The 18,178-nt window shown below is 35.5% G+C and overlaps 1 protein-coding gene across 2 annotated transcripts in view; it reads left to right on the top strand.

The window, feature by feature from the left end:
• Window positions 1-18,178, top strand: part of SDCCAG8 (SHH signaling and ciliogenesis regulator SDCCAG8) — a gene marked incomplete at its 3' end in the record, with an annotated part of 252,067 nt that overhangs the window by 25,566 nt on the left and 208,323 nt on the right. For both annotated transcript variants that reach the window (XM_082663725.1, XM_082663724.1), the window contains exons 5-6: window positions 8,258-8,383; window positions 13,340-13,480. In XM_082663725.1, the coding sequence (XP_082519851.1) occupies window positions 8,258-8,383; window positions 13,340-13,480 (267 nt within the window). The remainder of the gene's footprint in view (window positions 1-8,257; window positions 8,384-13,339; window positions 13,481-18,178) is intronic.

Below are 18,178 nucleotides of genomic sequence, written 5' to 3'. Positions count from 1 at the left end.
TTACAGAAAAGTTGAATGGAAAGTACATAGAGTTCCCATGTACTCCCATGTACTTTATAGCTCCCCAGCTGTTTCCCCTGTTATTTTCATCATGCATCAGTGTAGTAAAATTGTTTGTTACAATTGATGAGCCAAGATTATTACATTATTATTTACTAAATTCCTCAGTTTACATTAGTGTTCACTCTTTGTGTTTTATATTCTATAAGTTTTAAAAAATGTATAATGACATATACCCACCATTACAGTAGCATACAGAATAATTTCACTGCCTTAAATATCATCTGCACTTTGCTTATTTATCCCTTCCTACCTGCTAAACCCCTGGCAACCACTGATCTTTTTACTGTCTCCATAGTTTTGCCTTTTCCAGAATGTCATATAGTTGGAATCATACAGTTTTGTAGCCTTTTCAGATTGGCTTCATTGAGTTCATAATATACACTTAAGTTTCCTTCATGTCTTTTCATGGCTTGATAGCTCATTTCTTTTTATCACTGAGTAATATTCCATTGTATGTATATAACATAGTTTGTTTATCCATTCACCCATTGAAGGAAATCTCTCTTGCTTCTAAGTTTTGGCAACTATGAATAAAGCTACTGTAAACATTTGTGTAAAGGTTTTGTGTGGACATAAAGTTTTTACTCATTTGGTTAAATACCACAAAGCACAATTGCTGGATTGCCTGGTAAAAGTATGTTTAGTCTTATAAGAAGCTGCCACACTGTCTTCCACAGTGACTGTGCCATTTTGTTTTCCTGCCAGCAAAGAATAAGAGTTCCTGATGTTCCACATCATTGCCAGGATTTGGTGTTGTCAGTGTTTTGATTTCTAGTGTGTTAAAGATATGTGATGGTATCTTGTTGTTTTAATTTCAATTCCCTGTGACATACAGTGTTGAATATTTTTTTCATATGCTTATTTTCCATTTATATACTTTCTTTGATGAGGTATCTATTCAGGTCTTTTGCCCATTTTTTAAATTGGGTTGTTCATTTTCTTATTGTTGAGTTTCAAAAGTTCTTTATGTACTTTGGGTACCAGTCATTTATCACATATGATGTCTTTTGCAATTCTTTTCTCTCAATTTTGGCTTGTCTTTTGATTTTCTTAACAGTGTCATAGAGCAGAAGTTTTTAATTTTAATCAAGTTCAACTTATCAATTTTTTTCCATGCAGTTGTGCTTTCGGTGTTATATCTAAAAATATGGCGAAACCCAGGATCACTAATATTTTCTCTTATTCTTCTAGCTGTTTGATTATTTTGTGTTTTACATTTAGATCTATGCTCCATTTTGAGTTAATATTTGTGAGGGTATAAGATCTGTGTCTAGATTTATTTAAATTTTTTTTACATGTAGATATCCATCTGTTTCAGCATCATTTTTTGAAAAGACTATCTACATTGAATTACCCTTATTCCATGTTAAAGATCAGTTAACTGTACTTGTGTAAGTCTATTTCTGGGCTCACCATTCTGCTTCATTGATCTATTGGTCAGTTCTTTCACAAATACCATACTGTCTTTTTTTAAAATTTATTTATTTTTCATTTATTTATTTTTGGCTGCATTGGGTCTTCTTTGCTGCACATGGGCTTTCTCTAGTTGCAGCAAGCAGGGGCTACTCTTCATTGAGATGTGTGGGCTTCTCACTGCAGTGGCTTTTCTTGTTGCAGAGCACGGGCTCTAGGCATGCAGGCTTCAGTAGTTGTAGCACGCAGGCTCAGTAGTTGTGGCTCGCGAGCTCTAGAGTGCAGGCTGAGTAGTTGTGGTGCACTGGCTTAGTTGCTCCATGGCACGTGGCATCTTCCCGGACCAGGGCTCGAACCTGTGTCCCCTTCATTGGCAGGTGGATTCTTAACCACTGCGCCACCAGGGAAGTCCCACACTGTCTTGATTATTGGAGCTTTATAGTAAGTCTTGAGGTCTAGTAGTGTCAATCTTCCAATTTCGTTCTTTTCCTTCAATATCATGTTGGCTGTTCTGGGTCTTTTGCCTCTTTATATAAATTCTAAAATCAATCTGTAAATATCTACAAAGTAACATTCTGGAATTTTGATTGAGATTGTATTGAAATCTATCAAGTTAGGAGGAGGTGATATTTTGACAATATTGAATCTTCCTGTCCATGTACATGGAATATCTCTCCATTTATTTAGATATTCCTTGATGTCTTCATCAGAGTTTTGCAGTTTTATTCTTATAGATCTTATACATATTTTGTGCAGTTTATACCTGAATATTTCATTTTTTTCGTGTTAATGTAAATGGTATTGTGATTTTAATTTCAAATACCAATTACTCATTACTAATAATGTAAGAAAACAATTGACTTTTGTATATTAACGTTGTAATCTGCAACCTTGCTATAATCACTTATTTTAGCAGTTTTTTTTGATTCTTTGAGATTTTCTTCATAGACAGTAATGTCATCTGTGAAAAATACAGCTGTCTTTTTAAAAAATTTCTTCTTGTATAGCTTCTATTTTCTCTTCTTGCCTTATTGTATTAGCTAGGACTTCTAATATGATGTTGAATAGGAATGATGAGAGGTGACATCATTGTCTTATTCTTTTTTTTTTAAAACATCTTTATTGGGGTATAATTGCTTTACAATGGTGTGTTAGTTTCTGCTTTATAACAAACTGAATCAGTTATACATATACATATGTTCCCATATCTCTTCCCTCTTGCGTCTCCCGCCCTCCCACCCTCCCTATCCCACCCCTACAGGCGGTTACAAAGCACCGAGCCGATATCCCTGTGCCATGCGGCTACTTCCCACTAGCTATCTACCTTACTGTCTTATTCTTGATCTTAGTAGGAAGCCATCTATTGTCTCACCGTGAAGTACAATGTTAGCTATGGGTTATTTGTAGATGTTCTTTATTAAACTGAAGATGTATTCCCTTTATGCCTAGTTCACTGAGGTTTTTACGTTGAATGGCTCCTGGATTTTGTTACTTGCTGTTTTTGCATCTATTGATATGATCCTATGATTTTTTTTCTAGCTTGTTGAATTATGTTATTTGATTTTGAAATATTGAGCCAGACTTGCATAGGTAGATTAAATTCTATTTGGTCCTGTTGTATAATTCTTTTTGTACATTGTGGGATTTGATTCACTAATATTTTGATGAGGATTTTTGCATCTGTATTCATGAGATATTTTGGTCTGTAGTTTTTCATTCCTATAGTGTCTTCACCCAGTTTGGGTAGTAGGGTAATGCTGACTTCATAGAATAAGTTAGGAAGTATTTCCTCTGGTATTTTATAGAAGATATTTTACAGAATTGGTCTCATTTGTTCCTTAAATGTTTAACAGAATTCACCAGTGAACCAATGTTGGGCCTGGTGCTTTCTGTTTTGAAAGATTATTAATTATTTATTCAATTTCTTTAATAGATGTAGTCCTATTCAGATTAACTGTTTCTCCTTTTGTGAGTTTTGGTAGATTGTGTCTTTCAAGGGGTTGGTTCATTTTCTCCAGGTTATCAAATTATGGATATACAGTTGTTCATAATATTCCTTTATTATCCTTTTAATGTCCATAGGATCTGTAGTGGTATCGTTTCTGATATTAGTAATCTATGTCTTCTCTCTTTTTTTCTTAGTTAGCCTGGCTAGAGTCTAATCAATTTCACTGATCATTTCAATGACCAAGCTTTTGGCTTTGTTGTTTTTCTCTGTTGATTTCCTGTTTTTAATTTCATTTATTTCTACCCTAATTTTTTTTATCTTTTCTTCTGCTTACTGTGGATTTAATTTGGGTTTTTTTTTTGTTGTTTGTTTGTTCGTTTTAGTTTCCTGAGAGTATTGATTTGAAATCTTTATTCTTTTCTAATATTTTTCCCTAATTTAGTTGCATCTCACAAATTTCGATTTGTATTTTCATTTTTGTTAAGTTCAAAATATTTTCAGGGCTTCTCTGGTGGCGCAGTGGTTGAGAGTCTGCCTGCCGATGCAGGGGACACGGGTTCGTGCCCCGGTCCTGGAAGATACCACATGCCACGGAGCGGCTAGGCCCGTGAACCATGGCCGCTGAGCCTGCGCCTCCGGAGCCTGTGCTCCGCAATGGGAGAGGCCACAACAGTGAGAAGCCTGCGTACCGCAAAAAATATATATATATATTTTCAGTTTATTTCTTGAGATTTTGTTCTTGACCCATATATATTTAGAAGAGTGTTGTTTAACCACCACATATATTAGGAGTGTTCCAGCTGTCTTTCTGTCATTGATTTCTAGTTTAATTCCATTATGGTCTGATAACATACTTTGTGTGATTTCTATTCTTTTTAATTTGTTAACATATGGTTTTAGGCCACAGAATATGGTATGTCTTGGTGAACGTTCTGTGTTAGCTTGAGAAGAATGTGTATTTTGTTGTTGTTGGATGAAGTAGTATATAAATGTCAATTGGATCCAGTTGATTAATGGTGCCGTTCAGTTCAACTATGTCCATACTGATATTTTGCGAGTCTGCCAGATCTGTCAATTACTGATAGAGGGATATTGAAATCTCCAACTGAAATAGTAGATACATCTGTTTCTCCTTACAGTTCTATCAGTTTTTGCCTTATGTATTTTGATGGTCTGTTGTTAGGCACACACACATTAGGATTATTATGACTTCTTGGAAAATTGACCTGTTTATCAATATGTCATGCCTCTTTATTATCCCTGATATTTTTTTCCTTAGTATGAAGTCTGCTTTGTCTGAAACTAATACAGCTACTCAAACTTTCTTTTGATTTATGTTAGCGTAGTATGTCTTTCTCCATCCCTTTACTTTTAAAGTATCTGTGTCTTTAGATTTAAAGCAGGCATCTTGTAGACAACATGTATTTGGGTCTTATTTTTTCTGACAGTCTGTCTTTCATTGGTATAGTCAGATCATGGATGTTTAATGTGATTATTGATATAGTTGGATATCTATCATACCTACCATATTTGTTACTGTTTTCTATTCATTGCCCTTGTTCTTTCTTTCTTTTTTTTGTCCTCCACTTGTTTTTTTCTGCCATCTCTGGTTTTGAGTGACCATGTTATATGATTGCATTTTTCTCCTCTCTTAGCATATCAGTTGAACTTCTTTTTTTTTTTTTTTAACTTTTTTAAGTGGTTGTCCTTGAGTTTGCAGTTACATTTACCACTACTCTAAGTCTACTTTCAATGAGCACTTCAGGGGTTGGGAAAGTTCCTTATAACAGGGTTCCCAGTTCCTCCCTCCTGACCCTTATGCACTGCTGTCATTCATTTCAATTATCCATAAGCTATGATCACTACATACACTATTGCTAATATGATACGGAACAAACTGTTACCTGTTAGATCAATTAACATTAAGAAAAATAAAATATTTTACTCTATCTCCATATATGCCTTCTCAAATGCTCTTTCTTTCCTTATGTAGATCTGAGTTTATAACCTAAATAAATTTCCTACTTTCTGAAGAACTTCTTGTAACATTTCTTGCAAGGCAGGTCTACCAGAGACAAATTTCCTAATTTTTGGTTATCTGAGAAAGTCTTTATTTTTCCCTCACTTTTGAAGGTTGGTATCACTGAATACAGAATTCTAGGTTGGTGGGGTTTTTATCTTTCAAAACTTTAAATATTCCATTGCACTCTATCCATGCTTGCATAGTTTCTGAAGAGTAGCTGATATAATTCTCATCATTGCTTCTTGATAGGTAAGGGTATTTTTTAATCTGACTTCTTTAAAGAATTTCTCTTTGTCTTTGATTTTCTGCAGTTTGAATATGCTGTTCCTGGGTGTGGATTTTTTAGTTTTATCTTGCTCAGTGTTCTCTGAGCTTCTTGGATCTGTGGTTTGGTGCTTATAATTAATTTTGGGAAATTCTCAGTAATTATTGCTTCACATATTTCTTTTCCTTTTTTATTGTTCCACAATTCTTGGATATTCTCTTCTGTCTTTTTCATTCTTTTTCTTCTTTTCATTTCAGTTTGAGAAGTTTCTGTTGACAGTTCTTCAAGCTCACTGATTCTTTCCTTGGTTGTGTCCAGTCTAGGGACTTCCCTGGTGGTCCAGTGATTAAGACTCTGTGCTTCCACTGCAGGGGGTGCAAGTTCGATCCCTGGTTGGGGAACTAAGATCCTTCATGCCATGTGGCATGACCAAAAAAATAGGGGGAAAAAAAGAAAGGTTGTGTCCAGTCTATTAATGAGCCCATCAAAGGCAATCTTCATTTCTACTACAGTGTTTTTGATTTCCAGCATTTTGATTTTTTTCTTAGTTTCCATTACCCATCTGTTCTTGCATGTAGACAACTTTTTCCTTTTGACCCTTTAGCATGTTAATCATAATTATTTTAAACTCTCCATCTGGTAATTCCAACATCTCTGCTATATCCAAGACTGGTTCTATGCTTGCTTAGCCTCTTGCATCTGTGTTTTAAGTCTTTTAAGCCTTCTAATTTTTTGTTGAATGTTGGACATGATGTACTGAGTAAAAGGAACTGAGGGAAATATGCATTTAGTGTGAGGTTTTTTGTTTGTTGTAGGAGTTAGACTGTGTTTACTGTTTGCTGTTAGTATAGGTGTTAGAGGCTAAAATTTCCTCTAGTGTCCTGGTTTTTGTCTCTGCTGTTGTCTTTGGGCTTCCCTTGAGAATTCTTCTTAAATACATTCTGAGATGTGCAGTTATTTTAGTGTATTCCCTTGTTATGATATAAGAGCCCTTTTGATGTGGTGGTAGGGTATGGGAGTATGGGGAGCATTTTGTAGTCCTATGATTAGGTCTCAGTCTTTTAGTGACCCTGTGCCCCTTGGCTATGTCCTTCACAAGTGTTTCTCAGTCTCCCCCTCCCCTTAAGTGAGATGGCAAGGCTAGGAAGCTGGAGTTGGTTTTTTTCCCTTCCCCCAGGTCACTTAGGTTCTGAAAAATAAAATGGTTTTTAGGCTCTGGTAAGATAGTTTCTCTTGAGGCAGGCCTGGTTAAAAAGAACAGAATGCTTTTTGGTTACTTTTCTTCTCCTACTGAAGGAAGCAGGAGAGGGATTTTCTCTAGTCTTTGCTGTAAGAACCTGGTACTGTCATATAAGAGTGTAGGAGACACCTTCCCCCCAGAGACTGGGTCCTCCTGGAGTTTTTAACTCAAACTGGTCTACACTAAGCTTCCAGCATTTCATCAATTACTTTACTGATATATTTTTCTACCCTGGCACTGGTTCCCCCAGAAGTTTCTGCTCTGGTAGATTGTGGTTCTCAGGAGTGCCTGTCTGTCTTTCCATTTTGAGGGATAATAGTTTTCCCTGTGACCTTAATTCTCTGATGGATCTAAGAAGAGTCGTTGATTTTTCAGTTTGTTCAGCTTTTTTTCTTATTGTGAAGATGGGAGTGATGTCTTCCAAGCTGCTTATATGTCAGACCAACAACTGGAAGTATGCAATGTTTGTTTAATTACAATTTTCAATTACAGCTTTGACTTTTTTTCTGAATAAAATAATTGAATGGAATTTTCATATATTGTACAATAGTTTTTTGCACAACCAGTATAATAAAAAATGATTGCACAATTATATTGGTAATGAAGATTAAGTTAAGTATTGTACCATCAATATATCAATATTTTTCACATTTTTTTAGGGTGAGATGTAACTTAATAGCTTTTCTAATTGCTATATACTGGTAATTCTTTATATTATGCCCTGCACGGGCAAGGAAACACTCTTTAAGAGCTCTCCACCAAACAATTTCACTCATAATTTCCTTCCATCTGGCTAGCAGTTCATAGATATTCATTGTAACTTTCCTTGCCTTTCTATCTCAGTGTCCTCTATTATCTATGTAGTCCTCTGTCAGTTTTCAACAAGTTATTGGCATTTGATCAAGAATAATAATCTTACCTTATTTTTCAGCAGTCTACCTCATTCTTAAAAGTCTTTTAGATAAACCTTTTAATTAAAGCATTTCTGTAAGCCTGAAAAAAATTGTCAGAAACCACACAGTCCTGTGATATGGCCATTAGCAGGTCCTCTACTATCTTCCCCTAGCCTTCTCTTTGTTAACTAATGCTTGAGTTTCTTTCCTTGTCTAGATGTAATTATAATATTTCTGAAAAGGGGTAGACAGCATCAGTCTTCCATGCTTTATATCATATTGGATCATCTAGTAATCAACAAAAAAAAGCACTACTTAAAATTGCTTAATGTATGCAGTCCACAAGTGGCATTTCTTAAAATAAAAGAAAAAAATGCTTAATGTATTTGGTTTTTGTTTCTGGTTTTTATAGGAGGAACTCTCTGGAATGAAAAATAGGGTACAAGTAATTGTGCTTGAAAATGAAAGGCTCCAACAAGAGCTGAAATCTCAAAGGCAAGAGGAAGCAATGAGGGAACAAACACTTCTGGATGCATCTGTGAGCATTTATTTAAACGATTAAACTAAAACACATAGTTTGAATATTGCCTCCTACCCTTTCCCCCTGCCTTCTTAACTGCATGGTTTTTTTTACTGGCAGTTCGGCAGAAGTGCTATGCTGGTATTCACTTGGGGCCTCAAAAATTAAAATTCACTGTTTTAATTTATTGGTGGAATGAATCCTCAAATGAAATGATGTAGTGATACCTAATATCCACTCCAGTTTCCTTTCTGAGCATACCATTTATGTTTTTTCCATATGGAAAGAGCAGGTCTAAAAGCAGGGAGTATGTAATATAGGAAGGACTTGGTTAAATCCAGCAACTGTTCACAACTGTAGCTTAGATTTCTGTTGTATTTCTCTAAATTTTCTTTGAACTTTCAATTCCAATAAGTCTAGTTAGCATGGTGTAGCAGGAAGAACACTGACCTGAGGGTCCAAGATTCAAAATGTTAATCTTCCCATTGTCCCTAACAAGCTGGGTGTTGAACAAGTAATTTTATGGGACTTTCAAGCATGAAACCTCATGAGTCCTCTGTTTATTTATTGGCTTTTGAGAAATTCACCAATATTAGCAGTTCTTAATCTTTAATGTGAATGACAGTCACTTGGGATATTTGCTGACAGTGCAGATCCTGGGCTTCATTCCCTGAGAGTCTGATTCAGTTGGTCTGGGCTAAGTCTTTGAGTTAAAAATATGAATTATTAGCAAGCTGCCAAAGTGAGTCTAGTATCAGTGGAGCACATTTTGAGGAACAGAGAATTAGATGATCTCTATAATTCTGTGACATAAAATTTTTATGATGATATTTAAATAAAGTTTAAGCTTAATATCTTTTTATGAATTATCAGAGATACTTTTGCCTTAAAAATGTTTTTTACTCTTTTGCTATGGGATGTAGTTAATCACAGCTTATATTATTATATTAGTAATATTAGTAGTTAAAAATTTCATCTTAGTTTCTTATTATTTTGGTGTCAATTTGAAAATGATATAGCCTTATAGAAAGTACTTAGAAGTAAGTTCATTTTTAAAATAAGTATATTCTTTTGCTTTTCCTCCAAATATGCAGCGAACAGTGACTCAGTTATTCATAGTCTTCAATATTTATACAATGGAAAGAAGTGGAAGATGGGGAAGTGAAATAAGAAAGGAAATTAGGCAGACAAGTGAATCAGAGGGCAAGAGAAGTAATGCAAAAGGGGAAGGAAATGATGGTAAATGCTCACATGCTTTGCCATGTGAACAAAGGAAACTTGCTAAAGAAAACTACAGATATACAGATTATAGAAAGGATAAAGTTGTAGAGAGGTTTTTGTTTAAACATTCACATGAGCTAAAACATAGTGCTAATATTGAAACGGTTGTTGCAGATGTGTCAGGTGACCTTGATATCTATTTTAATGTTAGTCTTCTGTGTTATTTTGTTGTTACAGAATTGTTGCCCCCACTTTTTACTTGTGTAGGTGAATTGAGGCATTTCAGCAACCTATGCATGGTGTTGTATTGAGAGTTTTGAGGTAAATGAAACTATTTAGAATATCTTGAATATAAACAGATCAAGAGATATTATCTTCTTTTTTTTCTGCACTCTTTTTAATGAGCCTATTACCATGTTGATGGTAAATCTTGCCAAAGCTGTTGGCAGATTTGAATATATATTTTCAAAGTTTCTTAATGCTTTCTTTGGAAAAACAATTGAGATAGTTATATAGTAATAATTAGTATTTATTGATGACTACATGGCTGTGATATGCCAGGTACTGTATCAAGTACTTTCTTTACATTATATTATTTCCATTTTATGATAGCCACACAAGGCAGGTGTTGTTATATCTATTTTCAGGTGATTAAATTAAGGTACACAGCAGTTAAGTAACCAAAGCAACTGGTCTAATGTCACAAAGCTGGGACTCAAACAAAGGACTATCTGACTCCACAAATCCATCTACCTGGCCTCAAATTACACTGCCTTTCTGCCTAGATTAGGAATAGCTTGTCAATATTGAACCAAACCATCTTCGTTTGCCATGGACTGGGACTTGGATGGCAGCCTACATGACTTTGAGCTTTTAGCCTAGTTTATGACCTAGCAGTTGAAGAAGGAAGCAGATTATTTCTAAAAAACTAAAACCATTCAAAGAGTATTTCATTTCCATCTTCATTTTTCATCATTTTTCCTTCTTAAGGGGCTTTTCTTGAGAGTTCAAAAAATTATATTAAAATATGCTTTTTATTAGAAAATTTGGCATGTGTGGTCAATCAAAGATCTAGGAGATTTTTTTTAAAGTAGAAAATTTCTGAGCCATTTCTTTCCATGTCTCTTCTCATCCCCGTCCATTCCAACCCCTCCCCTCAGTTAAGAAATCAAAGGTTTTCAGTGATCTTCAGGGATGTAAATGTAATTTGATTTTTGAAATCTTGGTCAAATATCATTCGAGTTTTTTAAAAGCTATCTGTGAAAGAACAAAGTGTCAATTAGATTAGCACTTCTTTCCAAAGAATAACAATATTTTATATCAGAAGTCAGTGATCTATAGTCTACATACTGTCTCCAATTTCTCCATAGGAAATTAGTACCACCCTCCTTCATTGCTCTGCAAGACTATTTTGAATGCAATCACATCTTGGGTGATTTTTTCCCTACCTACAGAATCAAGCTCATGCTTATTAACATTGCACGCTTTACCTTTCAGACCCTTATTTAACTCTCTACCTTCTTCCTTTTTTTGTTTTTTAATCTTTTTATTGAAGTATAGTTGATTTACAGTGCTGTGCCAAACTCTGCTGTACACAAAGTGACTCAGTTATACACATACAGACATTCTTTTTTTATATTCTTTTTCATTATGGTTTATCACAAGATATTGAATATAGTTCCCTGTGCTATACATTAGGACCTTGTTATTTATCTATTCTAAATGTAATAATTTGCGTCTACCAACCCCAGAGTCCCAGTCCCTCCCTCTCCCTCCCTCCTCCCCCTTGGTAACCACAAGTCTGTTCTCTATGTCTGTGAGTCTGTTTCTGTTTTGTAGATAGGTTCACTTGTGCCATATTTTAGATTCCACATATAAGTGATATCATATGGTATTTGTCTTTCTCTTTCTGACTTACTTTACTTAGTATGATAGTCTCTAGTTGCATCCATGTTGCTGCAAATGGCATTATTTCATTCTTTTTTATGGCTGAGTAGTATTCCATTGTATATATGTACAACATCATCTTTATCCATTCATCTGTCGATAGACATTTAGGTTGTTTCCATATTTTGGCTGTTGTGAACAGTTAGAGCTTCATCTTCTGACATTCATTGCCTTGTGCTTCAACCTTTAGTAATGCTGAATTGCCTACAGGTCTCTGGCAGGCACTATGCTGTTTCACGCCTCTGTGAGTTTTCTCATGATGTTCTCTCTTCTTGGCATGCCCTTCCCATCTAGCTTACTCTTTTTCACCCTTCAGATATCATACCAGTGTCAAAACTTCTCCAGAAAACTTTCCTTGAATCTCCAGTTGCTCTTAGTATCCCTCTTCTGTTCTGGTGTAGTCCCCCATGCACACCTCTGGCCTAGCACTTGCCTTGTTAAATTGAAATTATCTGCTTGGGTGTTTCTCTTCTTCATTAGTCTGTAAACTCCTTGAGGATAATATTGGTCTTGCTCATTTTTACCCCCCTCCCCAAGCTTTTAGCACAGTGCCTGAACATAGTAGGTACTACACAGATGTTTGCATTAAACTGAACTTCCCAAAGAATATGGAATAGAATCTCAGAATACTACTTTGGATGAATGCAGTTTACTACATTCTAACATATGACACTGCAGTATACTTCTGTGTTTGGGGACATGTCCTCTCTTATTAATACTACTGTGTCCCTTGGCCCTTAGCAGGAGTTCAATAATTACTTGTTGAATAAATTAATATAAGTATTTTAGTTCTTGATTCACACATAAATCACCCAGTTCTTTGGGCTGCTTATTTCATTGAATGTTGAAAGAATGCCAAAGTTCGCAAGCTGACGGTGGGTTCACCAAATTCAGTCTATAGGCATGTTTTGTTTGTTTGAAAAACTGACTCAATATTTAACACTGTTTCAGTTGAAGAGCCAAATATCTGCCTCATCTTTTTAAAAATCAAAAGATATTTTGGTAATGTGAGTTGGTATTCCCACATGGTAGCAATTGACTGAAACTGAGTAGTGACTACTTCCTTTGGTTGCTCTGTCATGGTCCCAACCATTACTTTCTGAGTCCTTGATGTTCAGACTGCATGTCAGTTCTATTTATCACCATGCACTGTTTTTCTTATTGAAGAGAAATAATTTTCTGAAAAGGCAGAAGAGCTTAGTGGTTTAGGACTTTGGAGCTAGAATGCCAGGATTCAGATCCTAGCTCTGCCACCTATTAGCTGCTTTCTACCTCTGTGACTTTTAGCAGTTACTCTGTGTGACTCAGTTTCCCCATCTATAAAATGGAGATAACAGTGAAAATTCTCTCATAGGATTGTTGTAATGCTTAATGTGTTAATATATGTGGAAGACATAAAACAGTGTCTGGCACATAGTAAACATAAACATCATATGTATTATTATTAGTCATGCCTTTATGAAATGTGGAAAATGAAAAACAAACCAAGAGAGGTTTATGTGTTTCAAGAGTATCTGTCTTCAAAGAAGTAAGAGATAAGTTCATTTGTACAATATACTGATATCTAGCCCTCTTTGCTCATTTACATTATTGCCTGTACCTATAGGAATGTGACTTTGTAACACTTGTTTGGAATATGACCCTAATAGCTTGAAAATGTAAAATAATTCTTGATTTGTATTTAGAAGCATCTGCTCTTTTTCTTATTCCTTTCATCACAGATAATAATCAGTATTCCATTTGTAAAGTATGTATATTGATTTAAAGTTAAAGGTTGAATGCAAGTACTTTCACATTTTATTTTAGGGAAATATACAGAATTCTTGGATTACAACAGGTGAAGATTCTAGGGTGGATGAAGCTGCCAAGAGATCATTTTCCCATGGCAATGCAGATATTATCAAAGCTGCATCTGCTAGTGAGGCTGAAAAATGGAAACTAGAACTGGTGAGTATTTGGGTACTTTTCTCTTAGGCATCTACTTTTTTGGGTACTTTTTTATTGTGGTAAATATATATAACACAAAATTTGTTATTTTAACCATTTAAAAATTTAAATGTATAATTTATTTACACTAAGTACATTCACAGTGTTGTGCAACATCAACACTATTCATTTCCAGAACTTCTTCATTATCCCAAACAAAAACTCTACCCATTAAACAATAACTCCCATTTGCTTCTCCTTGCAACCCTTGGTAACCTCTTCTACTTTCTGTCTTTGAGTTTGCCTATTCTAGGTACTTCACATAAGTGGAATCAAATAATATTTCTCCTTTAATCTGGCTTGTCTCATTTAGCATAGAGTTTTCAAGTTTCATTCATGTTATAACATGTATCATAATTTTATTCCTTTTTTTAAAAATTTTATTTATTTATTTTTGGCTGTGTTGAGTCTTCGTTTCTGTGTGAGGGCTTTCTCTAGTTGCAGCGAGTGGGGGCCACTCTTCATCGCGGTGCATGGGCCCCTCACTGTCGTGGCCTCTCTTGTTGCGGAGCGCAAGCTCCAGATGTGCAGGCTCAGTAGTTGTGGCTCACGGGCCCAGTCACTCCGCGGCATGTGGGATCCTCCCAGACCAGGGCCCAAACCCGTGTCCCCTGCATTGGCAGGCAGATTCTCAACCACTGCGCCACCAGGGAAGCCCCTCATTTCTTTTTAAGGGTGAATAATATTCCATTGTACATATATACCACACTTTGTTTATCCATTCATTTGTTAATGGATTTGGGGGGGTTTCAGCCTATTGGCTATTGTGAATAAGGCTGCTATGAACATTGATGCACAAGTATCTGTTTGAGGCCCTACTTTCAAGGCATTTGGGTATATACTCAGAAATGGAATTGTTGGATCATTTGGTAATTCTTCATTCTTTTTTCTGTCTGCTTCTCAGACTCAATAATTTCAATTTTCCTATCTTCAGATTTACTGATTCTTTGTTCTGCTGCCCATATCTTCCCTAAAATCTCTTTAGTGAATTTTTCATTTTAGTTTTAGTTGTTTTCATCTCCAGAATTAGTTTGGTTCCCTTTTATAATTTGTTTTCCTGACTTCCTTTAGTTCTTTGTCCATGTTTTCTCTTAGCATTTTGAGCATATTTAAGACAGTTGTTTTAAAGTTTTGGTCTAGTAAGTCTGATGTCTATAGTTTCATAAGCATGGTTCCTGTAAATTTATTCTATTTCATTGAGTGAGCCATGTTTTCCTCTTTCTTTGTATGCCTGGTGATTTTTTTTGTTGTTGAAAATTGAGCATTGAAGTGTTATACTGTGGTAACTCTGGAAATCAGATATCCCATTTTTTTAAGGTTTGTTGTCTTTTTTATTGTTGAAGGCTGTAGTAGTCCTTTTGTTTTAAGAGTTTTCCAGACTATTTCTGTAGAAACTATTCCTTGTCACGTGTGATCATTGAGGTCTCTGTTTCATTAGCTCATAGTCAGCTGATGTTTGACAGATTTCTTTGCCAGGAGCTGAAACAAACAACAACAAGAAAAACACCAAAAAGCCCCCCAAAATAGAAGAACCAACTCTCCAAGTCTTTGCAGTTTGGCTGTGCTGGTCTTCACCATTCAGCTAGGCTTGCTCTGAGCCTAGAGATCAGCCTGAGTGAAAGCTTCAGGTCTTCTTAGGACTTTCCTGAGCATGCATTTTCCCTGGGCTTGTTTGTGGCTTTCTAAATTCCCCCTATACACAGATGCTTTTGAATGTCTTAATTTCCCAAAGAGTCTAAAATAATTCTATTTTAAGATCAAATGATACTTTTAAATCCTCTGATCTGGGTAAAAACAACATCAAAAATGGAATGTTCTAGGGAATATAGAGGGAATCACAGTTCTGCTGTCATTATCATCTACAGGTGTTGTTAGTTTTCAAAAGGCTCTTTCTGGCCCAAATCTCCCTGCTCTTTCTCATTCCCTAATCCAAGCTTTATTCTACTATTTAGGAAAGAGTTCCTTTCTTTAAAAAAAAAATCTGAAAGACTAAATTATATGTTTTTTCCAGCTGAATAAACTATAATATCTACTTAATACCCATAGGATTAAGACCAATCTCCCAAGCCATCTACAATTTACTTAAAACTACATTTCCAGACTCACTTCTCACTCTTCTGTCACGTTCACAAGTATTGGCTATAAGCATGCAGACCACTCACTACTTGCTACTTCATAAACTTATTTCCCAATTCCATTTCTCTTTGAAGAATTGACTTTGGTTTATGCAATCATCCCTACCTAAAATGTTTCCTTCTTATCCTCTACATATTGAAATGTTTCCAGCCTGCCAAACTTAGTTCAAGTGTCCCCTCCCATTCTACCTTCCCTGATTACATGCTTCCATTCCTCCTTTTCCCACATTAGAATTATTTTCCCTCTTATGTCTTCTCTTATTGTTCTATTTATAACTATTATAGGTTCTTTTTTTTATCCTGTGTGTGTCAAAGGTCACATCTGTGTGCATTTGTGTGCTTTATATTCCAAATCTTTCTCACTTTTTTCAAGGATTTCACTCTTACACTTACCTCCTCTTGTTCTTGTATCTTTTATCCCTCGTGACTGGTTTATTTTCAGCCAAATATGTGCTTTACTAGCTCCCATCTACAAAGCAAACAAACACAAAATATATTCTCTTCGTCCTACATTTCCTTTGAACTATCACCCAGTTGCTCCCATTCATACCAACGTCTTTCCAAACAGTTGTCTGTACTCATGCCTCTGTTCTTCACCTCCCATTCTCTCTTCAACATACTTTATTTGAGCTTCTCCCCACCTATATTCCCCTAAAATGTTTCTTTTCAAGGTCATTAATAACCTCCACATATCAGTCCTCATCTTCCTGAACCTTGGAGCAGCATTCTGTAATATGTACATTAGTTGATCATACCATCCTTTGATTTTTCTAATGAAACAATTTTTTTTTTTTTTTTTTTTGCGTTACGTGGGCCTCTCCTGTTGCGGAGCACAGGCTCCGGATGCGCAGGCTCAGTGGCCATGGCTTACGGGCCCAGCCGCTCCGCGGCATGTGGTATCTTCCCGGACCGGGGCACGAACCCATGTCCCCTGCATCGGCAGGCGGACTCTCAACCACTGCACCACCAGGGAAGCCCTCTAATGAAACAATTTAACATAAATTCAGAAAAGTATGCAAAACAAAAATGTACTTAATGATATATCTCCAAATCAACAAGCATATAATTGTCACCTGTAAGATGTCTAACATTACCATGTCCCAGAAGCCCTGTTCATGCCCTCTCCCAGTCACTGCCCCTTCATTCTCTTAAAGCTAATCACTATCTTGACTTTTATGAAAATTGATCTCTAAGCATGATCCCCAAACACTCGAATTGATTTCTGCCTGCCTTTTAAAACATTACATAAATTGAATCACATAGTACATATTCTTTTTTGTCTAGACTTTTTTGTTCAACATTATATTTGATAGATTCATACATGTAGTTGCATGTGTTAGGAGTTTGTTTATTTTCATTGATGGGTCTACTGTATGACTATAACACAATCTATGTATCCATTTTATTGTTGAAAGACATTTATATTTTTTCAGTTTGGGGCTATTGTGAATATTGCTGCTATGAATATTCTTTTATATGTCTGTTGGTGTGCATTGTATACATTTACGTTGGGTATGTACCTTGGTGTGGCACTGTTGGTCGTAGTGTATATATATGTTCGATTTGAGAGATAAGGGCAAACTTTTCCAAGGTGGTTTTTACCAGTTTACACTTCTGTCAGCAGCATATGAGTGATACCATTGCCCTGTATCCTTGCCAACACTTGATAGTCTGTTTTTCTGATGGGCTTGTAGTGCCATCTCATTGTGATTTTCATTTTCATTTGTCTGATTACTCATGTGATTGAATATCTTCTCATATATTTATTGGCCATTTGATGTGCTCTTTTGTGAGATGCCTGTTCTAATATCCTACTTATTGTTTTGAATTATCTGACAATGTTTTTTTGAAGTTCTTAATATATTATGGATACAAGCCCTTTGTTAGTTATATCTGTTAAAACATATTTTCTTACTTTTATGGCTTGCCTTGGAACTCTCTTGAGAGTTTTCGTTTTCTCTTTCTTGATTAGAATTTCTTAATTTTAATGTGGTCCAATTTATCAGTGTTTTCCCTTTATTTTTTTAGTGGCTTTTGGTTATCTGTATGTCTTCTTTGGGAAAATGTCTATTTAGGTCTTCTGCCCATTTTTTTTATTGGGTTGTTTGTTTTTTTGATATTGAGTTATATTAGCTGTTTGTATTTTTGGATATTAACCCCTTGTTGGTCACATCATTTGTAGATATTTTCTCCTTTTCCATAGGTTTTGTTGCTGGTTTCCTTTGCTGTGCAAAAGCTTTTAGGTCCCACTTGTTTATATAAAAAGTGTTTCCCTACCCCCAAGTCATGAAGATATTCTCCTATATTATCTTTCAGAAACTTTATAATCTTGCTTTTTACATTTAGAACTACAGTGTATGTGGAATTTATTTTTGTATCTGATGTGAAGTGTAGGGGGTTACTTCTTCCATAGGGTTATTTATATATCACAGCACCACTGTTGAAAAGACAATCATTCGCCTGCCACATTTGTTATAAATCAGGTGTGTGTATGTGTGTGAGTCTGTTTCTGGGCTTTGTGTTT

The sequence above is a fragment of the Grampus griseus genome, assembly GCF_964374135.1.
Source record: "Grampus griseus genome assembly, chromosome: 1".
NCBI lineage: Eukaryota > Metazoa > Chordata > Mammalia > Artiodactyla > Delphinidae > Grampus > Grampus griseus.
This window is presented reverse-complemented; position numbering and strand designations above follow the sequence as displayed.